Source organism: Notamacropus eugenii, chromosome 1 (assembly GCF_028372415.1).
Source record: "Notamacropus eugenii isolate mMacEug1 chromosome 1, mMacEug1.pri_v2, whole genome shotgun sequence".
Lineage (NCBI taxonomy): Eukaryota > Metazoa > Chordata > Mammalia > Diprotodontia > Macropodidae > Notamacropus > Notamacropus eugenii.
Window position 1 is genome coordinate 138,857,300 of NC_092872.1, and position 19,241 is coordinate 138,876,540.

Consider the following 19,241-nt stretch of genomic DNA (forward strand, 5'->3'; position numbering starts at 1 on the left):
TATCTTAAGGGCCCAATCTCACAAATAGTTGAGAATACCAGTTTCTGTCTCAGGAGAACAAACTACATTTATGTCCTTTAGGTGAACATTCCCGAGACACACACTGCCTTCACCCTCCCCCCTTTTCTTTTCCTCTTTATTTTAGAAATAAATCTCAGCTATCCTTTATTTCTCACTCCCGCCCCTTAACATAGAATCAATATCTTCTAAACCTATATCACCAACCCCTCTCTTGACCTTGAAGCCCATTTTTAATTGGCCTTCAGATGCTTCAGACTCAGCCTATCTAAAACCAAATTCTTTGTTTGAAACACAAAACAAACTTTCCATCCAACCTTTCTTGTTATAGTTAATGATACCACTACTCTCAAAACTATTATCTCCTATTCCTCCCTCAAATTCAGACACATTAAGTAACCTAGTCCTATTCAATGTTTTTAAGACAAATTTGATTCCTCTTTTCCTTCCTTTCTTTTCATTCCACTGACATCACCAAATTTCTATAGAGCCATTTCCCTCCCTCCACCCCCTGTCCAAATCAGACCCCCTGAGGACCATAACATACCTGGTCTACTATAATAGCATCCTAACTCATGTCTTTACTACCACACCTCCACTCCTCCAATCTTTCCTTATGTCACATTAATTATCATCTTTCTACCCCTTAAAAATGATGGTCACAAAGGTTCTGACCTTGGCCCTTTTCTATTTTCTCTCTACACCCTCTCCCATAACAATCTCATCCATCCACTTCAAAGTCTTCAGTTATCTCTATAGAGATGACTCTACAACATCTCCACTTCCACCCATTTCCCAGAAGCATTGTCATGTATTTCCAGTTGCCCATTAGGCACTTTCACCTGCAAGCACCAACATCTCAGCATATCCAAAACACTAAGTTTGCATCTCTGTTTCACTGTTTGTACCAGTTGCCAAAATGATCTACCTAATTCATAAATCTGCTCAAAAATCATCAGTGGTTCCCAACAGCCCTCCCAATAAAGTTTAAAATTGGTTGCCAGAAGCTCAAGGTCATCTACAATCTGAATCTACTCTATCTCATCTGCTTCCCTCTTAAATTACCTTCCCTCCAGACTATTTTTATGCCCAAAATATGCCCTTCACAACCTTTGTCCACATAATTCTTATGCTTGGACTACTCTCCTGTTTGTCATCTGAGGAACTACCAGTACCCTTGTACTTTAAAGGCACGACTCATATGTTCTTTTATTCAGGAAGCCTTCCCTGAACCTTTTGGACCTCACATAGCACTTCATTTGCAACTCTTGATTATACTTGTGTTATATCGCTCCCTAGCTCTAGAGGTCAACCATTCCATTTCTGGATAGCTCTAATTATGAGCAAGCTTTTCCTGATAGGAAGTCTCAATTTTCTTCTTTGCCACTTCCCTTCCACTGACCTCTGGTGTCAAAAAAGAAAAAGCCTAACTCCACCTAAACATGATAGTATTTCAAATATTTAATAATTATTATGTTCCCCCAAAATTCTTCTTTTCTCCAGGCTAAATATTCCCAAGATGGAAAATTCAGCAGGCAGATGGTGATGCAGAACTGCATTTCATAAGGGACAGATACAGATACATAGATAGATATAGATATATAATTTTTCCCCAATTGCATGTAAAAACAAACAATTTTAACATTTATTTTTAATTGAGTCCCAAATTCTCTTCCTCCTTCCCTTCTTCCCCCCTTATTATGAAGGCAAGTAATTTGATAGAAATTGTACATATGCAGTCATACAAAACATATTTCTACACTAGTAGTATTGTGAAAGAAAATAAAGACCAAAAAAAAAAAAGTAAAGAAAAAGTATGCTTCGATTCAGTTCAGACTCCATAAGTTCTTTCTCTGGAGATGGAAAACATTTTTCATCCTAATTCCTTCAAAATTGTCTTCTGATTATTGTATTACTGAAAATAGCTAAGTCATTCAGAGTTGATCATCATACAATATTGCTGCAACTGAGTAGTAATGTTCTCCTGGTTCTGCTCACTTCATCAGTTCATGTAAGTAAAAGACAAAGATATAGATATGGATATTGTCTGTACTGAGATGAAAGCTGGATCCGTGGGAGTGGGTGAGATTATCCAAGTGAACAGACAGAAAGAAAAAGACTGATCCCTATGGAATACCCATTCTTAAGGGCATTAGGGAGAGTCCTATATCCATTGGGGCCTGGCTGTTTTATCAATTCAATGACAGTGAAAATGAAAGGTTCTACCATATTGGAAAGGATATGAGTACAATACAAATCACAGACTGTATTTGATATCTGAGAACCAGTCTAATTAAGAACAGAGAAAATCATTACCAGTAGTCTGGTCATTAGGTGATGAATTTATCTTATTCTGGTCATGATAACCCATGAAACAAAGAAAAACTCAAAATGACCTTCAGTATTCGGAAGCTCCTTTCTGTAGTAAGGGTTGAAAAGAAAAGAAGGCAAAGAGTGCTGCTAGAAACAGAACAGTTGTTAAACCATCTATAAACATGAACTAGGGCAGCTAGGTGGTGCAGTGGCTAGAGTACCATGCCTGAAGTCAAAAGAACTGAGTTCAAATCTGGCCTCAGATACTTTCTAGCTGTGTGACCTTGAGGCAAGTCACTTAACTCTGTTTGCCTTAGTTTCCTCATCTGTAAAATGAACTAGAGAAGAAAATGGCAAACCAACCCAGCATCTTTGCCAAGAAAATCCCAAATAGGGTCACAAAAAGTCAGATGTGACAAATGATTAAATGACAAAAAACATGAACTGTTAGTAAGGAAGAGAAGGCTAAGGAGGTAGATATGAGGAAATACAACAATAAAGAAAAAGATGGAAAAAAATACTAGACTAGAACAAGAGGTTTGGGCTTGAGGTCAAACAGTTTTGAAGGCAGAGAGAGAATGATTATCACAATACTAAAGAAAGGACACAAAATGTTTTTGGGGGGTGATCAATTACCATAAAAAAAGAAAGTATCCAAGCACTACCAGTCCACATGACTACTTTGCTCTGTGTGTCATTCTCAAAGAATATGGCAGTTTTTTTTATGGTAATTGATCACCCCCCAAAAACATTTTGTGTCCTTTCTTTTATATTGTGATAATCATTCTCTTTGCCTTCAAAACAGTCTGAGCTCAAGCCCAGACCTCTTGTTCTAGTACAGTATTTCTTTGCATCTTTTTCTTTAGTGTTCTGTTTCCTCATACCTGCCTGACTAGGAAGGGAAACGCCCTCAAAACCCACTCCCCAAGCTGGGGCTGCCCTTGTATCTGTTCTCTCCTTCTTTTATGTGAAGGAGTAATGGTGACAGCCACAATCTTATCAGATTAGAAAGGCTGGAGCGGTAAACCATCAGAATGATCAACCACTCTGGAGCCAGAATCCAAGCTGAACATGCAGCCAGCCAAGCCCAGAATGCCAGCTCAGTCCTCTGCCCTAGAACAATTTACAAGGGAAAATGTACAAACAGATGTAGAGAGAAAAAGCTTAACTTTTGTTCTTGTTTTGTCTTCTCAGTAGATGTCCATTTCTGTAAAAACTAATTCATGTTAGATGGTTAAATGGTAATGGGTTGCTATTCACTGGCGGTTAATATAGAGGAGAACAAACTAGAAGGGGAAGCCCAAGCCAATTCTGAGAGGTTCTATGCCCTGCAAAACCTGGCTCTGGAGATGTGAGTTAGTATTAGGATCTACAGAACATATTAAGACTATATTGAGGGTCCTACCCAGAATAAAATGTGACTCATCACATATGCAGGGTCTCCCTGGAGATATTCTCCATTTAGAATTTTCATCATTGCACGCCTTAGTTTGGGGCAGATTTACCAGAAAGAAAATTTCCATAACTTTTTCTGGTTTTGGTGGTAATTTTACAACAATTTTTTTCTGGTGTTGATTTCCTTTACAAACCAGAAAAGTTTGTCTTGAGCTTTCTGCATTTGTTGAATAAACTGAAGTACTGATTTATTATTTAATCCTATACAAGCACTGATATCAAGGCTAACATGAAAACGATGGGCTGTGTGTCATTAAAATGCTGGTAATTCACTAATATTTTTATTTTTTCCTCTGGCCTTTTAAGTGTGCAGAATGCTTGCCTTATTGTGAGAATCTTAAGGACCCCAGCACCACAGTGCAAGGTTTACCAGCTGGTCTAGAAAATCCAACTAATCAGCCCCTTAAGTGCTTAATCCCTTTTCTTGCGAATTTCATCCATGTTTGGGAGTTACATAATTCTTTATTTAAGTCTCTGAAACTACCTGTCCTATTATTGGGTGAATTTGGAATTCTACTAGGATTGCAGTGGCACAGATTCACTGAGGGAACTGGATTACTTTTAATATAGGAACACAGAGAAAATTTGCCTGGATGGGATCACTTATGATACCTTGGAAATGTTAATTTCTTGTTTGTTGAAACTAAATTATTCTGTATTTAGAAGCAATTGTGGTTTTCACTTATGCTTGGAAGTGTAAACACTTTCTTAAACAGGATCTGGAGAAATTTGGTGTGTCCTATGTATACAGAGACATCACGAAATTTTTGTCCAGAACCCAGTTGGATGGTCTTATGTACTGAGGCAATCATCTAAGGGTTTTTATGAAGGATGGTTTGATAACTTACCTAAAGGGTAAGTAATTACCTAAAAGGTAAGTAATCCCAGGTCCTTAGTCTCTATGGGAAGAGTCTCATAAGTTCTATAATTCCCACTGGGACTAAATTTTCCTTCTGAGTTGAGAAATTTGCTTTTCTTTTTCTTTTAAATTACTCAATGATTAAACTTTTTATGAATGGGAATGGAGGGTAGGGGGCTAGGGAGGGAGGGAGTGGGGAGGAGGAAGAGGGCAGAACTAGCAGAAGAGTGTAAGGCAAAATGCCTTAGCCATGCTGGGTCCCAGAGTCAGACCACAAGGATCAAGTTTGGATTCTCACCTGAAGGTAAGTAAATGACTTCCAATTCATCCCCAGGTCCTAAAAGCCCATGGGGAAATCTCCACATAGTCTAGGTAAAGTTAACTAAACCAGTAAAAAGTAAAACAAAAGTAAACTAAATAAAAACAGATCAGTTTTCCTCAAAGTAAGTTTATCTTTTTGTCCTTTTCTTTACTTCCCTGTCTTGTGTTGGAGGAACGCCATCTTGAACACCAAAAAAGGCACTTATTAACTATTAAGCAAGAAGTAATTTTTGGTAAGCTTTGGAAATGTTCCTTCTTGGCTGAATATAAATAACTCTATATTTGAAAGCTACCATGATTTTTATTTTTACATGCAGAACTGCATTAGTGTCACAGTGACTCTTTCCTGTATGGCACTGTGGCAGTAAAAGAACAATGTTCACTCAGTCACTCTACAGAACTGTTCTGGATTGGATACAAAGACAACGTGTTCAAAATGAACCCACCTGTTTCTGATGAATATGACTTTTTTTTTTTTTTTACAGGAGGAAGAGTGCAGACTTTCCTTCATTCAAAAGGCATTAGACAGCCAATTTGAACCTCCCCCTCTTTCCTATATGGCTGCATTTGAGTTCAGAAGACCTACTTTCTCTCTCTGTTACTTCTTACATTTAAATGAAAGAGTACCCGAAACAGCTAGGACTTAGAAAAGGTCAGAATGGTAAGCTATCAGAGGTCCTGGACTCAGAATCCTGTCAGAATTTGTGGTCAGTCAGGCCCAGTCCACCATCCCAGACTACTACTGAGCATCTAAGGGGAGCAACTCTATTAGCTGTGCCTAATCTGGAAGTGAATGTAGTGGAGCAAATGCTTTGTAAGATACTACATTAATTTTGAGCCCCCTTTCCCCAGGGACCAAATTGATAAGAGAAAATGTTTCCAGGGCCTGGGGAAAAACATCTGTAATTTCTATTCTTATTTCATCTTCCTCGTCAATATTCTTCTGTAAAAGCTAAAGAGAGAAAGAGAGAGAAAGACATAGGCATCCTTGCCTTACCTATGCCTTACACACTATGCTTTAATGAAGATATGAGAAGAGAAAAAGTAGGATTCCACAAACTCTCTCTCTCATGTGTATATATATATATACGCAGACACATATATAGTACGTATATACACACACACATATATTCTATAGTAGAATACATCTGCACATCCAAAGTCACATAAGTGAGTTAAAGGTCAAAATAGAGAATACAAGATCCTACTTAATGTGTATCATTGTTGGCTCTCCTTCCATGTAGGCCAAAATCATTTTTTGACTCTAGGCATAAAACAAGACAGGTTCGTAAGAGAAATTCACTCCTGTTACCAAGGAGGGCCAGCAAACAGTCCTAATCAAAGAAGCCTTCCCTAGAGATGACGAGGTCCCCCAGCTATCTACAGTGACGTTGTGCTTACTGCATCAGGTCCTGGAGCACGACACAGAGATAAGGTAACTTCCCTGGGGTCACAGAGCTGGTAAAAGTCTCAGAAGCAGCCAGCCAGGTCTTCCTTCCCCGGTCTGGCTCTCTAGCCAGAGTTTGAAGGTAAAAGGAACATCCTCCTTCTTTCCATTCTGCCTATCTAAATTCTACACGTCTTTTAAAGGTCACACGTACACCCATCTCCTCCAGGGTCCAAGACAAACTTGCTGCCCTTCCGAAGCTCTTTACAACCCGGCTCTACTGCTTTCCCAGCTTTACTGAACACTAGTTATCGGTCCAGCCACACCGGAAGCCCTTCCAGCACATTTTCCTGCCTCCTACTTCCACGCCTTTATACAGCACCCCCTCCAGGGACCCCTGGCCGCCTACACGACTCGGCTCCTTACCCTACTCCCTTAACTGGGCCCCTTCATTTCCCGTGTTTTTCCCAAATACTTCTATAGAACAAGAGCTCTTGGAGGAGAACTTTCACTTCTGTCAGTGCAAACGTTAGACCACGGCCAAACCTCCCCAGTCCTGGCTTCGGTCCGCTCTCACTGTCAGACAAAAGCACTGGACCGCACCGGCCTAAACTGGGCCTCCCGGCCCGAGGAACGACGTCAGGAGCTCCTGACAGCGAGCAGCTCGTTTGGAGAGCGCGTGCGGAGCGCTTCCGGAACGTTAACTGTCCGACCCACACTGGCGTTAGGCCTTCCGGTGTGGCGGGTCCCCCCCTCCCCATCCCCACCCCGCAGGCAGGTCACGAGCCTCCAGGGTTTCTGGCTAACACCTGCTTTAGTCTGGCGGAGTCATAACGACTTTAAATATCGTCTCACTGGATCCTCCGAGCGGGGAGGAAACTGAGGCAGAGCGGTTAAGTGACTGGCCCTGGGTCACCCAGCTAGAAAGCCTCTGGGACCCCCTTTGAACTCCTGCCACCGCGCCCCGTCGCTGCCCGTGGGAGGGCGATGGAGGGTGACCCGACTTCCGGAAGGGTCCGCAGAAGGCGGCCCCGCCCCCGCTCTCCCGGCCCCGCCCTCCGGTCTCCCCCGCTCTCGCGGCCCAGCACTCACTCGTTCCTCAGCAGCTTCTGCTGGCGCCCCAACATCTCCCGAAGCTCCCCCAGGGTCTTCTTCCGGAGCTCCTCGGTGCTCCCGGGCGGCGCCGACGACATCCTGCCGGAGACAACCTCAGCCAGGCGGACAGCCGCAGGCTCCCCGCTCGGCAACCCGAGCCCGCCGAAGCTACTGGTCCGAGGGCGACCACTCGCCCCGTTCACTGGGGGACGCCATCTTACCGGAACTAGTCATAGGATTCAACACCTGGAAACTTTATTTGTACTGGGGGCCGGGACACGGACAGAGCCGAACAGCCCACGACTCCTCCGGCGGGACAAGGGAAAGGGCGGGGAAGGGGAAGAGTGCGCAGGCGCAATGGGGATCACCCGAGCGCTGGAAACCTGCGGCCTCTGGGAGCGCTTTGAGATGGTGGCTTGGGAATTAAGGTCGCAGGTTGGGGCGGACAGGATTTAGGATGGCCGGATTGCATTTAGAGCCGGGAGGGGCCTTAGACGTCCTCTTGTGCAACCGCCTTTTTACAGATGAAACAAAACCACGTGCCCCAGAGAGGGAGAGTGAGCACGACCGGCCCAAAGTCACGTCCCGGCAAGGAATCGACTCAGTCCCCAAACTGCAAACCCGGTGTCGTTTCTTCCCCCCTCCCCCGCCCCCCCAGGGCACCTCGCGTCCGTATCCTTTTGCATCTCGGAGGACCTACAGAAGTACTCTTACCTGGTAGAGGAGGCCTCTGCTACCCTGGAGTAAACATGTGGCGCCAAATGCTGGCCCTAGAAATGCTCCATGGTATATGTCCTCCGTGCTCGTCATCTCCCTCCCATTGTGACAGGTGCATTACCCGCGCTGCTCTCCGCGTGGCTTGGTCCCAGGGTGACTGAGGCGGGAGGGGTGTAACAGGCCTCAGGCCCCGCGGGGGAGCCGGTCCCGAAGCACCTTGGACGAGTCTCGTGGAGATGGCAGGTCTCAGAGTGGGCCTCTCGGAGAGCACCCCTCGCCTGCGCGGGTAAAAGGAATCTCTTCCCCCGGGCGTTCTCTGCGCCATGAAATCACCAGGCCAGTCTCATTTAGATAGACCTTAGTGAACTTTGAAGCGCCGGCCTTGAACGACGCTTCGAGAGGCCGCCTCTCAACGTTGCCACTCTGCATTAAGGAACCTAAGGGAAAGGTAGGGTAAGTGACACATCTAGTAGGTGAGGAAACCCAGTTAATTTATTAAGCATCTGCTATGGGGGTGGGGGAGGGGATGAAGGAAGTCCCTGCTTTCTAGGAGCTCGCAACCTGATGGGGAAGGAAATATGCAAATGGGTATATACAAGATAAATAGGAAATAATCCAAAGAGGAAAGGCCCCGGTGTTTAGGGAGTTGAAGCAAAGCTTCCTGTAGAAGGTGCAGTTTTAACTGGGACTTGAAGGAAGCCAGAAGACAGAGATGAGGAGGGACAGCATTCCAGGCGTTGGGGACAGCTAGTGAAAATGCCTGGAACTAGGAAATAGCAATGAAGCTAGGTGTACAGAGTACACAGCAGGGAGTAAGGTGTAAGAAGATTGAAACGATAAGCCATTGTGGAGGACTTTGCCCATCAAACAGGGCGTTTTCTATGGGAAAAGAGGAGAGGAAATAAGCATTTATATAGCACCTATTCCATGCCAGATACCACACTAAAGGTGTTTTACAAGTATTATTTAATCCTCACCACAGTCTTGCCAAGTAAACGTTATTATTCTCATTTTAAGTTGGGGAAACCGAGACTAAGTGACTTGTCCACAGCTAGGAAGTATCTGAGGTAGTGTGTGAATCCACAGGTCTTCCTGACCCCAGGTCCAGCTTTCTATCCACAGCTGCCACCTTGTTGCCTCATTTTATTTGATGATATTTGATCCTGGAGGTGAAAAGGAACACCTGGAGATGATTGACTGGGGAGGGGGAAAGCATAATCAGAACTCTACAAAAATCAATTTGACAACTGAATCAAATCTCCTGATTTCAAGCCCAGTGAGGCTGTGAAAACCATTTGTATAGATCAGTAATATTCCCTTCATACCACATCACACCTATCAGATTGGCTAGCATGACAAAACAGGAAAATGACACTTGTTGGAGAAGATGTGGGAGAGTTGGAACACTAATTCATTGTTGGTGGAACTGTGAGCTGATCCAACCATTCTGGAAAGCAATTTGGAACTATACCCATAAGGCTATGAAAATGTGCATTCCCTTTGACCCACTTCTAGGGCTATATCCCAAAGGGAATCATAAAAATGGGAAAAGACCCACATGTACAAAAATATTTGTAGCAGCTCTTTTTGTGGTGGCCAAGAACTGGAAATTGAGGGAATGCCCATCAGTTGGGGAATGGCTAAGCAAGTTGTGGTATATGAATGTAATGGAATACTCTTGTGCTATAAGAAGTGACAAACAGGCAGGCTTCAGAACTACCTGGATAGACTTATATGAACTGATGCTGAGTGAAGTGAGCAAAACCAAGAAGTACATGCCCATCATTTTGGGGCCTTCCTCTGGATTTCTTAACATTAGATGAATACTTATACAGAGTAGAGGCTATCTATCCATATAATGGAAACAACACTAGAATAGCAGTCAAGTTAGATGTGGGATTGTAATCCCACCTCTGATATCATCCCATTCTGACAATGGACAGCACATAAACAACGAATGAAATTCCATTTAATGAATGTAGATTGTCTACTACATGCAAGGCACTGACTGTGCTAGGAATACAAATTCTGAAAAAAATTTATCTGATCTTAGCTATACACTTGAGGGAGGGGATGGGGGTACTATAAATGCACAAACAATTAAATAAGTATTCTGTGGAAAGAAACAACCTTAACTATGAAGGACCAGGGAAAACTTAATGAAAAAGATAATACCTAAACTGAGCCTTACAGAAGTGCAAGGATACCAGGAGGAATAGGTAAGAAAGGAGGGCTTTCCAGCCACAGGCTAATCCAAATGCATGAAGAAATATAAGATAGAATGACAGGTAAGGGGAACCTAATAATCTAGGTTGGCTGGAATGTTAAGGGGAGAGATAAGGTTGGGGGAGAAAAGGACTAAAAAGATGAACTGAAGCCAAATTTAAATGCCAGGCTAAGAAGTTTACAATATATCTTTGGGGAATATTAGAGTATTAGTTAAGAACAGAGATGGCCAGACTTTTCACTTAGGAAAATTATTTTGGCAACTGTATGGAAGATAGTTTAGAGGGGGACCAATTAAAAGCAAGGAAGCCAATTCAGTGGGCCATTGTAATTATCCACCAAGAGCTCTTGAACTAGATTGATAGTTACATGGAGAGAAAGGAAGAGATTTGAGAGGTATTATGGAAAGGAATGCAACTGGTTAAAATGGGAGAATAGTTAAAGGGAATCATCGAAGATGACTGAGTTTTACACGCATAGTGACAGAGAGGAGGGTAGTGCCCTATAAATAAATAGAAATGTTTGGATTAAGGCTCTGGGTTTCTAGGAACTCAGAGACCAAGAGGTAAGTCTTTTCTTCATGTGCAAAATATATTGTGGATATACTTCATCCCTAGCCAACTTAGCATGAGGATAAAAAGCGGTTCTGAATGTGGGAGTTCAGTTCAGACACCAAGGTCAGTAAGAAACAACCAAAAGGTAGAGGAAAAATGGTAATTATGTATATCCCAAGAATGATATTACTGATATGCATCTTAACTGTTATGTTTCTAGATGTTATTAATTTTGGTAAAGACATTAATTTGTTTCAAAAATATTTTGTAAAAAAGCAATTAAAACAATCACTGATAACTGAAATTTTCAGCAGTTGTATCTCAGTACAGTTGTCTTAAATTTTTATAGTCATTTTAAAAAGTAAAATAATATCTTATCATGGTAGATAATCATAACCAGTTTGAAGAAAAAAGTGTACTAGAGCAGCTGAAACTGGTACAAACAATGGCAGTAGAGATAGCGTCAGTGATAGAAATATAGAAACACAAAGTCGAAATTGAGAAAATATGATCTATTTTATTTATCGTTGGAATTCACAAGAACTATTATTAATGAAGAAAGATAGCTATGTTTACTTTGCATGATGCTTTAGCAACTGAGAGCACAAAGTCTAATAAACTGAAGTGGAATATCCAAAGTATATATGAAGAGTTCATAGTTCATTCTGGAAAACAGAATTTTCCAGAGAAAATTATATGCTTTTAATAAATAACAAAACAAAAAAATCCCAAAAGCATGTCTGCAACATCGGAAGGATTTCAGAGTTGCTAAGTATAAAAAAGTCTCGTTCAATAGGAAAAACAGTAATGCTACTTAACATCTATTGATATAAACCCACAAATAATTTGATAGAAAGGTGAATTGGCCATATGGCTGAAGATCTTTGTGTTCATTAAACTGAAACTAAAATGTTCTTAGTTTTCATTTTAAGTGAACAGTGCAACAGATACAGTCTATTTATTCAATTACATATGTATGCTATGTTATTGAAACTGAGGTTGGAGATTTCTGACTTTTAAAAATCTATTGATAGCAAGCTTACATCAAGATATTTTCACTATAATGCATGGAATTGTTTTTACTGAAAACGACAAAATGTAGGAGGATTGTATTGGATTCTGCATGAAAAGGTTACAATCAATGTCTGGATGATTAAAATATGGCCTCTTGGGGAATTTGAACACATTGCATGCTTCACAAATAATGACTTGTATCAGGGATTCAAGTTGTTACAAGTGTAACGGCATTCACAAAGCTGACCTTCTTGCTTCTGGCCAACCCCTTGGGTATGACAACTCTGAGTGGGCTTTGAACTTGGAAAATGATAAAACTCCCTGACTGCTCCCTGCTGCCATACTTGATTCAGCACTTTTGTACCCTTTGAGATGATGAAGCATTTATTGGCTACTGAACAGGAAGAACTGAAGACTGTAACTTTTGACCTTCTTCTCTTCTAGACACTTTATCCCACAAATCTCCTCAAAACAGTCCTAGAAGCCTTTGCATAGCCCTTCTCAAGTATCCCACTGCCTAAACATCTATAGCTGGTAGATTCAGGGGCTGCAACTCTATTGCAACACAGAGCTAAATAAAAGATGAAAAGATCTGCAAAGAATTTTATAAGAAGCACTTTTCACTACTGAGAAAAATGGAGCTATCACACTTAAACTCTGAAATGCTTACAGAGGTACATATACCATAAAGAGAGCAAAAAGAAAATTATCTGTATAAAATCATATATAGAGAGGCAATCTGTGCTGAAGTCAACACACTTCTGAGGGCTTTGAAGAATTTATTCACAAGATATCCAAAGGAGCAAAACATACAAAAGACATAGAGAGAAAAATCATAACTTATAAAAAGCCCCCCAAAATGGTAATATAGAGAACAAGTATAAAATCGTTTTTTTCTCCATTTTCCAATCTGTATAATTTTTATGACAAAAACTTACACACACATCAAGGCATCTGCAGTGGAGGGTATCAGTAGGAAACAGGTTTTTATAAGCAATATTCCACAGTGGACCACATCTTAACCATCACACAATTAACTAAAAGATGTAGAGAATACAAGATTCCACTGTGATTATTGTGATTGCGTGTGTGTATGTGTGTAGCTTTTGATTCAGTAGAGTCACCTTAATGGTTCTCTTCCAACAAGATGTCTCCTATGCAACAAAATCATGAAAGATTCCTCAAAAGCTATAATAGAGGTAACTTTGTTCAGTGATTCTCCAAACATTAATATCAAGCAAGAGGCATATGTTGATATAATCAGCTTGTAGTAAAGAACAAACAAGGACCTATGAAAAACTGCAGTAAAAGATGCCATTAGTGTAAGAAATGTATGATAAAAAAATATGAGATAGTAACGTGGCAAGAGAGACCGATGACCATTGTATAGCCTGCATGCTCTACTAACATGTACTTGTAATGTCAAGAGAAATCAAAGAGGATGTAATCTTGGAAGTCTGATGTTCAACTTATGGTAGGGTATAGACAAGAGTCACACAGGATGGGTAGATATGAATGAGTTGTGATCTGCATTGCTGAATGGAACATTTCCACCAATGAGGTCAATGTTTTATTTGAGTATTTTCATGTTATCAAACTATCTGCATAAATATTATGAAACTTTATTTGTATTCCTATTAACACATATCCAACTAGTTGGCAATTTTCAGTATGGCATGTAGGAAGCAGACAGTAGGACAACCATCCTCTGTACCTGCCAGGCCTAGAGGCCTGTGTTGGGCTACCCGAGTCTTTCTTACCTCACCTCCGAGGTCTTCGGTTGGCCAAAACCGGATGCACATATGAGAGAAAGGACGTTCCAGAGTCGAACAAGGGTTGAGCTTTATTACAGGGTCTAGTTACAAGTGCAGGGGGGTCTTCCTTAGGAGGAAGAGGGGGAGATTTCCTAAGGAGGCTAAGATCTTAAGGGATTGGAAGTAGAAGTACAAGCGGGGAGAGAGGGGGAGGGGAGAGAGGAAAGAAGAAAGCGGAGCCTACTGTCCTCTTGGCTCCTTACGTGCTAAGAGAGAGCTTTCAGGCTTCCTCAATCCTACTTAACCTTCAGCCGCACAGTTTGCATCTCAATACCGTGCTGTTAGGTAACTAGGTGTGCTCCAATCCGGGACAATCTCGAGGGCAGGGAGACTCCACCCATCACGTATCTCCCGGGGAGAGGCGGAAATACCCGAGCTAGCCGAGTTAGCTCAGTCTGACCTTCTCGAACCCCCGCTGTTCATGGAGGGCCTCGTAAGACTCTAAGATTTAGAAGTCCCACTTTTACCCGCCCGAGACCGTCCACACGGAATTGAGCTTCCAATCCCAACATGTACCTATCAAACATATAAGTCTTTCTAAAGTTTCCAATGCAGTCAGAGAAAGAAAAACAGATTAATCAATGACAATAATATGTAATACTGCTACAGCAATTCAAGGCTGACAAAGCATTTTCTATATATCATTATACTAGCTTATGAAGCTAAAGCTTCCTTAGACCAGTTTGGAAAGTTTTAAACTGCAATTGTACTGAGATTTACATTCTTGCTGTATCAAAAACTTTTCTCAGTATTCTCTCTGGAGCAAACAGTTATTGCTTCATTCATCATTTCCTTTCAAGGGAAATGGCGTCAGAGGGATTTAATTACATTAACAAGTGAAAATCATTGTTAAGTACTTTTACCCTTTGTCTTAGCTCCAAGTTCGATTATAGGGCCAGTGAGGTCTCTTCCAACTCTACAATTCTATGATTCTATGACAGTCATTCCCATAAAAAGTAGAGTCAACATTAACAAAGGTCTAGTTTAAAAGTGTGGAATCTCAGAGCCACTCCTGGTCAGATTCTGAAATCTCAATTCACTAGAACTTTTGGCTATAGGGAAAATTCAGTTAATAATGTGGCTGAATTCTCTACTTCCTCAGCCCAGATTTCTTTTTTTAGTTTAATTTTATTATTTTTCCAGTTTATTCCCTCCAAGTTTCCACACTCTTAAATGAATAATGAAAATGAAAAAGAAAACTCTCACAGCAAATCTGCATAGTCAAGAAGCAAAATAAATTTCCACATTGGCAAGGTCCAAAAATACAGGTTGCACTTTGCATTTTAACTTCATCACCTCTTTGGCCAGAGGTCCTCTAGTATGGTGGTTTGTCACTGCATTGATCGGAATTCTAAAACCTTTCAAAGTTGTTTTTCTTTATAACATTTTATATCATGTTTTGGTGTCAGAGGCTACACTCACAGAGTCATCGTATTCTCTTTAGCTGTCAAATTCTTTTCTCTCCTCCCCTTGGAGCAAGAGACCTACTCTGGACAAAATGGAGAAATACTCTATGGTACTTTATGTGTAAACATGGCTAAATAAATTATAGTACACTGGTATAATGAAATATTTTGTGCCAGAAAATTATAAGTATGAAGAAAAAGGCAAATATGGAAATTCCTATACAAATTTATAGAAAGCAAGGTCAGCAGAAACTAGGCTGTATAATATCCTGACTACAACCATAAAAAGATAAAATAAAACAAAGCCAAAGACAGCAGAACTTCAAGGTGCTCTTGAGATGCAGAGCAAGCATATTTTTTTATTGGTTGTTGATAAGCAGAACAGAAGCAAACAAATCCAGTAGCCAAGTGTTTGTCCATCAATTCATTCGTTACTCTTCATTAAGCAAGTGCTTTGTGTAAGATTTTCTTCCTCTTTTGTATTGTATATTTAACTATTCATATTAAGTTGATAATATCATATTTATAATTAGTTTAAGATAAAAATACTTTTATTAAGTTTATACTATTATGTTTATAATAAAATAATTTTTAAAAAATCTTTAGGAATAAATCAACAAGCATTTATTAAATTATTACTATGGGTCAGGCACTATGCTAAGCACTAGGGATGCAAATACAAATGCAAACAAAAAGAAAGGCATCCCCTGCCTTCAACAAGCTTATATTCTAATGGGAAAAGACAATATATCAAAAAAAATATGAAAAGGGCAGTGGGAGGGAGGAAGGTGAAGGGCTATGGAAGAGAAAATTAGAGAGTCAGGAGTGGAGAGAGGAGAGGAGTGAAGGAGTGAGGAGCATTGGAAACTTCCTCAAAATGGAGATTCCAAGACAATGACAGCAGAGTGCTGCAGGTGCAGAAGGATCTTCCAGGACTAAAAATCTGCAGAAGAGGGTGAGAAGGCAACTGAAATATGGGTGAGAAGTCCCAAGAGTTAGATGCAGAACTGAACGAGGGGCGCAGGAGATAGAACAAATAAACAGAAAGTCCTATACTTGCATTAAAAACATCAACTTTATGACCACAAGATGGGGAAGACAGTAAGTCACTTGACCTCCACAGGCTTCAGTTCCCTCAGTTGCAAGTGAAAGAGTTAGAATAGAAAGCCCTTAAGAACCTTCCAGCTCCAAGTCTATTATTCTATGACCAGATAATAACTTCAAGTGAAAGCGTTATGGGAATTTTAATACATCGCTAGCTCAATACAAGACAACTTTGTGCTATGATAGTGAAAAATAGAAGAGAAAACATCAAAGGAAAAGATGACACAGTGGATAGAGCACTGGACCTAGAGTTAGGAAGACTCATCTTCCTGAATTCAAGTCTGACCTAGACACTTACTAACAATGTGAACTTGGGCAAATCACTTAACTCTTTTTGCCTCAGTTTCCTCATTTGTAAAACGAGCTGGAGAAGAAAATGGTAAATCACTCCAGTATCTTTGCCTAGAAAACTCCAAATGGCATCACAAAGAATCAGACACAACTGAAAAATGGTGGAACCAACACTGTGAGCTCATCCTATATTTAGGTAGTATAGTGAATGGCGTACTAGACATGGAGTCTGGAAGACCAAAGTTCAAACAGCCACTTAATAGCTTTGTGACACTGGACAAGTCCCATAACCTGTTTCAGTATCAGTTTCTTCATCTGTAAAAGAGGGATAATAATAGTACTGCTTCACAGGATTGTTAGGTAATATAAGTAAAGTACGTTGCAAACCTTCAAGCACTTACATTAAAGTTAGATTAAGGGGAGAACAGAGCATAGAATGGAGGAGATAAGAGTTTCCCTGTAGTCTGCCCCGTTCAGACCACGTGTGAAATATCACATTCATTTCTGGGGATTGAGTAAATCTCATCCAACCCAAGCAGGTATGCTGAAGCAGAGCTCTCTGATTCTTAATTGCTGGAGACATTTGGGAGAAAGAAGTAGAAAAGGGAGAGAGCTGTGAGAGAGCAGGCATAAACTTTGGAATAGCCAGTGGAAGCTCACAGAGCATGTGGGAAAACCAGTCCCCCAACATGGCCTTTGATACCTACTGCTTACCCCCCAGAGACTGCTAAATGTATATTTCCCTGGTGATACCATTCTCTCCTTGGTTTAGCTAAAATTTAACCTCACTCCTGAATAAAAGAATCCATACCATTTGTTCTCTTGTCTACCCTAATTTGTATAACTTCTCCAATTTTTGTTTTACTGTTTGCTTTGATAAATGTATTTGCTTGCTATCAATGATCATCTTTTGTGTAACAATCATTTGGTGGAGGGAGCTAAGCTGGCCAAGAATATGTTTTAGAAAGACCAGAGAAAGTGACTTTATCCTGGACTCCCTAAAAAATAATCATATCCCTAGATTGAAAATATCTGATATGTAACAGATAAACGTCATTCTAACTCCAAGACTCAACTTGAAGATAGGAGACAAAGGAATAATCATTCAGTCACAGTCATTTTCCTCCACTTTACAAAAGGTAGAAATTATAGACTTGGAATGTGTCTTTTCAAATGCCACCTGAGTCCTTGTGGCCATGGTTGAAACCATTACCTAGATTTTAGAAAATACATTAATAACCTAGAGAATATTCAAAAGAGAGTAACCAAGATTGGAAAAGACCTCAGATTTTTATCACTTAACTGGCTAAACGAACAAGGAATGCTTACATTGGGGGGAAAAAGACTTGGAAGAAATTGATAGTTACCTTCAAAAATCAGACCAGGATTGGGGAACCTATGGCCTGAGGCCACATGTGGCCCTCTAGGTCCACAAATGTGGTCCTTCCGTCAAAGGGCTGCATTTGAGTACCTAGAGGGCCACGACTTTGAGGATGCTAGTTCCCTAGGCCTGGAGTAGACTTTTTCCCTTTGGTCCCAAAGAGCAAAAATAGCAGGTTGAGTTTCCAAAGAGGCAAAATTAGGTTTGATAAAAGGAAAAACTTCCTAACAATTAGGGCTATAACAAAATAGGATTAACAGCCTTGTCAGGTAAAGAGTTTCCTCCCCACTTGAAGCATCCAAGCACAGGATAATGTCAAGGAGGTTTTTAGTCAAGCACAGGAGATTGTACTAGATGTGGATATTTTTAATCCCTTTTGTGTGTGTCCTGGATTTCTTTACTAATTTGATGAAGTTAATGGACCCCATCTCAGAAAAATGTTTCTAAATGTGTAAAATACATGATATTACAAAGGAAACCAATTATGTTAAAGTTATGGAGACCAGGTTAAGAACCTGGCACCAGATGATCTCTGGAGTCCCTTCCAACTCTGAGATTCTGTCATTCTAGAAAGCTCTTCTCATGCCAAGTCATGAGAAGTCTCTATTGTTCTCCTCTCTATCCCAGAAAGCCTTCTGCTCCCTCTGTCTTCAAGTCCTGCCTTTGCTTGGACTTCCCATCTTTTTTCCTACTTTGTGGCTTAAGGTCATCTGGTCTCTGTTTAAACCTTGTCAACACCTGATTGATAGTGAGCATTTTTCCAGGAGTAGACCAAAGGAAAGACTTTTATTCACTCATTCCTGAAATATTCTATAAAGATGAAGAACCAGACAGTTCCTCTCTATCTCTAATTTGCAAATTTATATAGAGTCAGTGCCACAGAGTTCAGGATTAACAGTCATCTAATTGTTTCATTACTGTTCGTTCTCTTTCCCCAGATGTTATATTTTATAGATACCTTGAAGGCAAAGGCTGTGACTAGCCTGTGCCACAGAGGTAGTAGTACAACTGAGGCCTTCCTGACTCTAAGATCAACCTAGTATTCACTAGTCTATGCTGCCTTATTTAATTATATATAATCTATAAGGGTGATATATGTGTATATATATAATATATATGAGGGTAATGGGGGAGAAAAAGCAGAGGGAGAGAAGGAGGGATAAAGAGAGAGGAAGAGAGAAAAAAGGGGAAAGAGAAGAGAAAAGGAGAAGGAGGGAGAGAGAGCAGAGAGAAAAGAGGAGAGTGAAAGAGAGAAAGAGAGAGGAAGGGAGAGAGAAAAGAGAAAG

At 40.7% G+C, this 19,241-nt stretch overlaps 1 protein-coding gene and 1 long non-coding RNA gene across 7 annotated transcripts in view; one reads left to right on the forward strand and one right to left on the reverse strand.

The window, feature by feature from the left end:
* POLR2M (RNA polymerase II subunit M) overlaps window positions 1-8,252 on the reverse strand; it is a 28,281-nt gene extending 20,029 nt beyond the window's left edge. Inside the window, exons 1-2 of one of the 6 annotated variants that reach the window (XM_072615738.1) lie at window positions 8,163-8,252; window positions 7,446-7,547 (exon numbers count right to left, since the gene is read on the reverse strand). In XM_072615738.1, coding sequence (XP_072471839.1) covers window positions 7,446-7,546 — 101 coding nt within the window. In that variant the 5' untranslated portion in view covers window position 7,547; window positions 8,163-8,252. Of the gene's footprint in view, window positions 1-5,412; window positions 6,334-6,367; window positions 7,355-7,445; window positions 7,963-8,162 lie in introns of those variants that run through there. The other 5 variants (XM_072615735.1, XM_072615734.1, XM_072615736.1 and 2 more) reach the window with 5 other exon arrangements.
* Window positions 8,253-8,267: 15 nt separating this feature from the next.
* The window catches only part of LOC140507923 (uncharacterized), a 55,851-nt gene continuing 44,877 nt past the window's right edge, over window positions 8,268-19,241 (forward strand). The window contains exon 1 of the long non-coding RNA XR_011968286.1: window positions 8,268-8,451. This is a non-coding gene — a long non-coding RNA (uncharacterized lncRNA). The remainder of the gene's footprint in view (window positions 8,452-19,241) is intronic.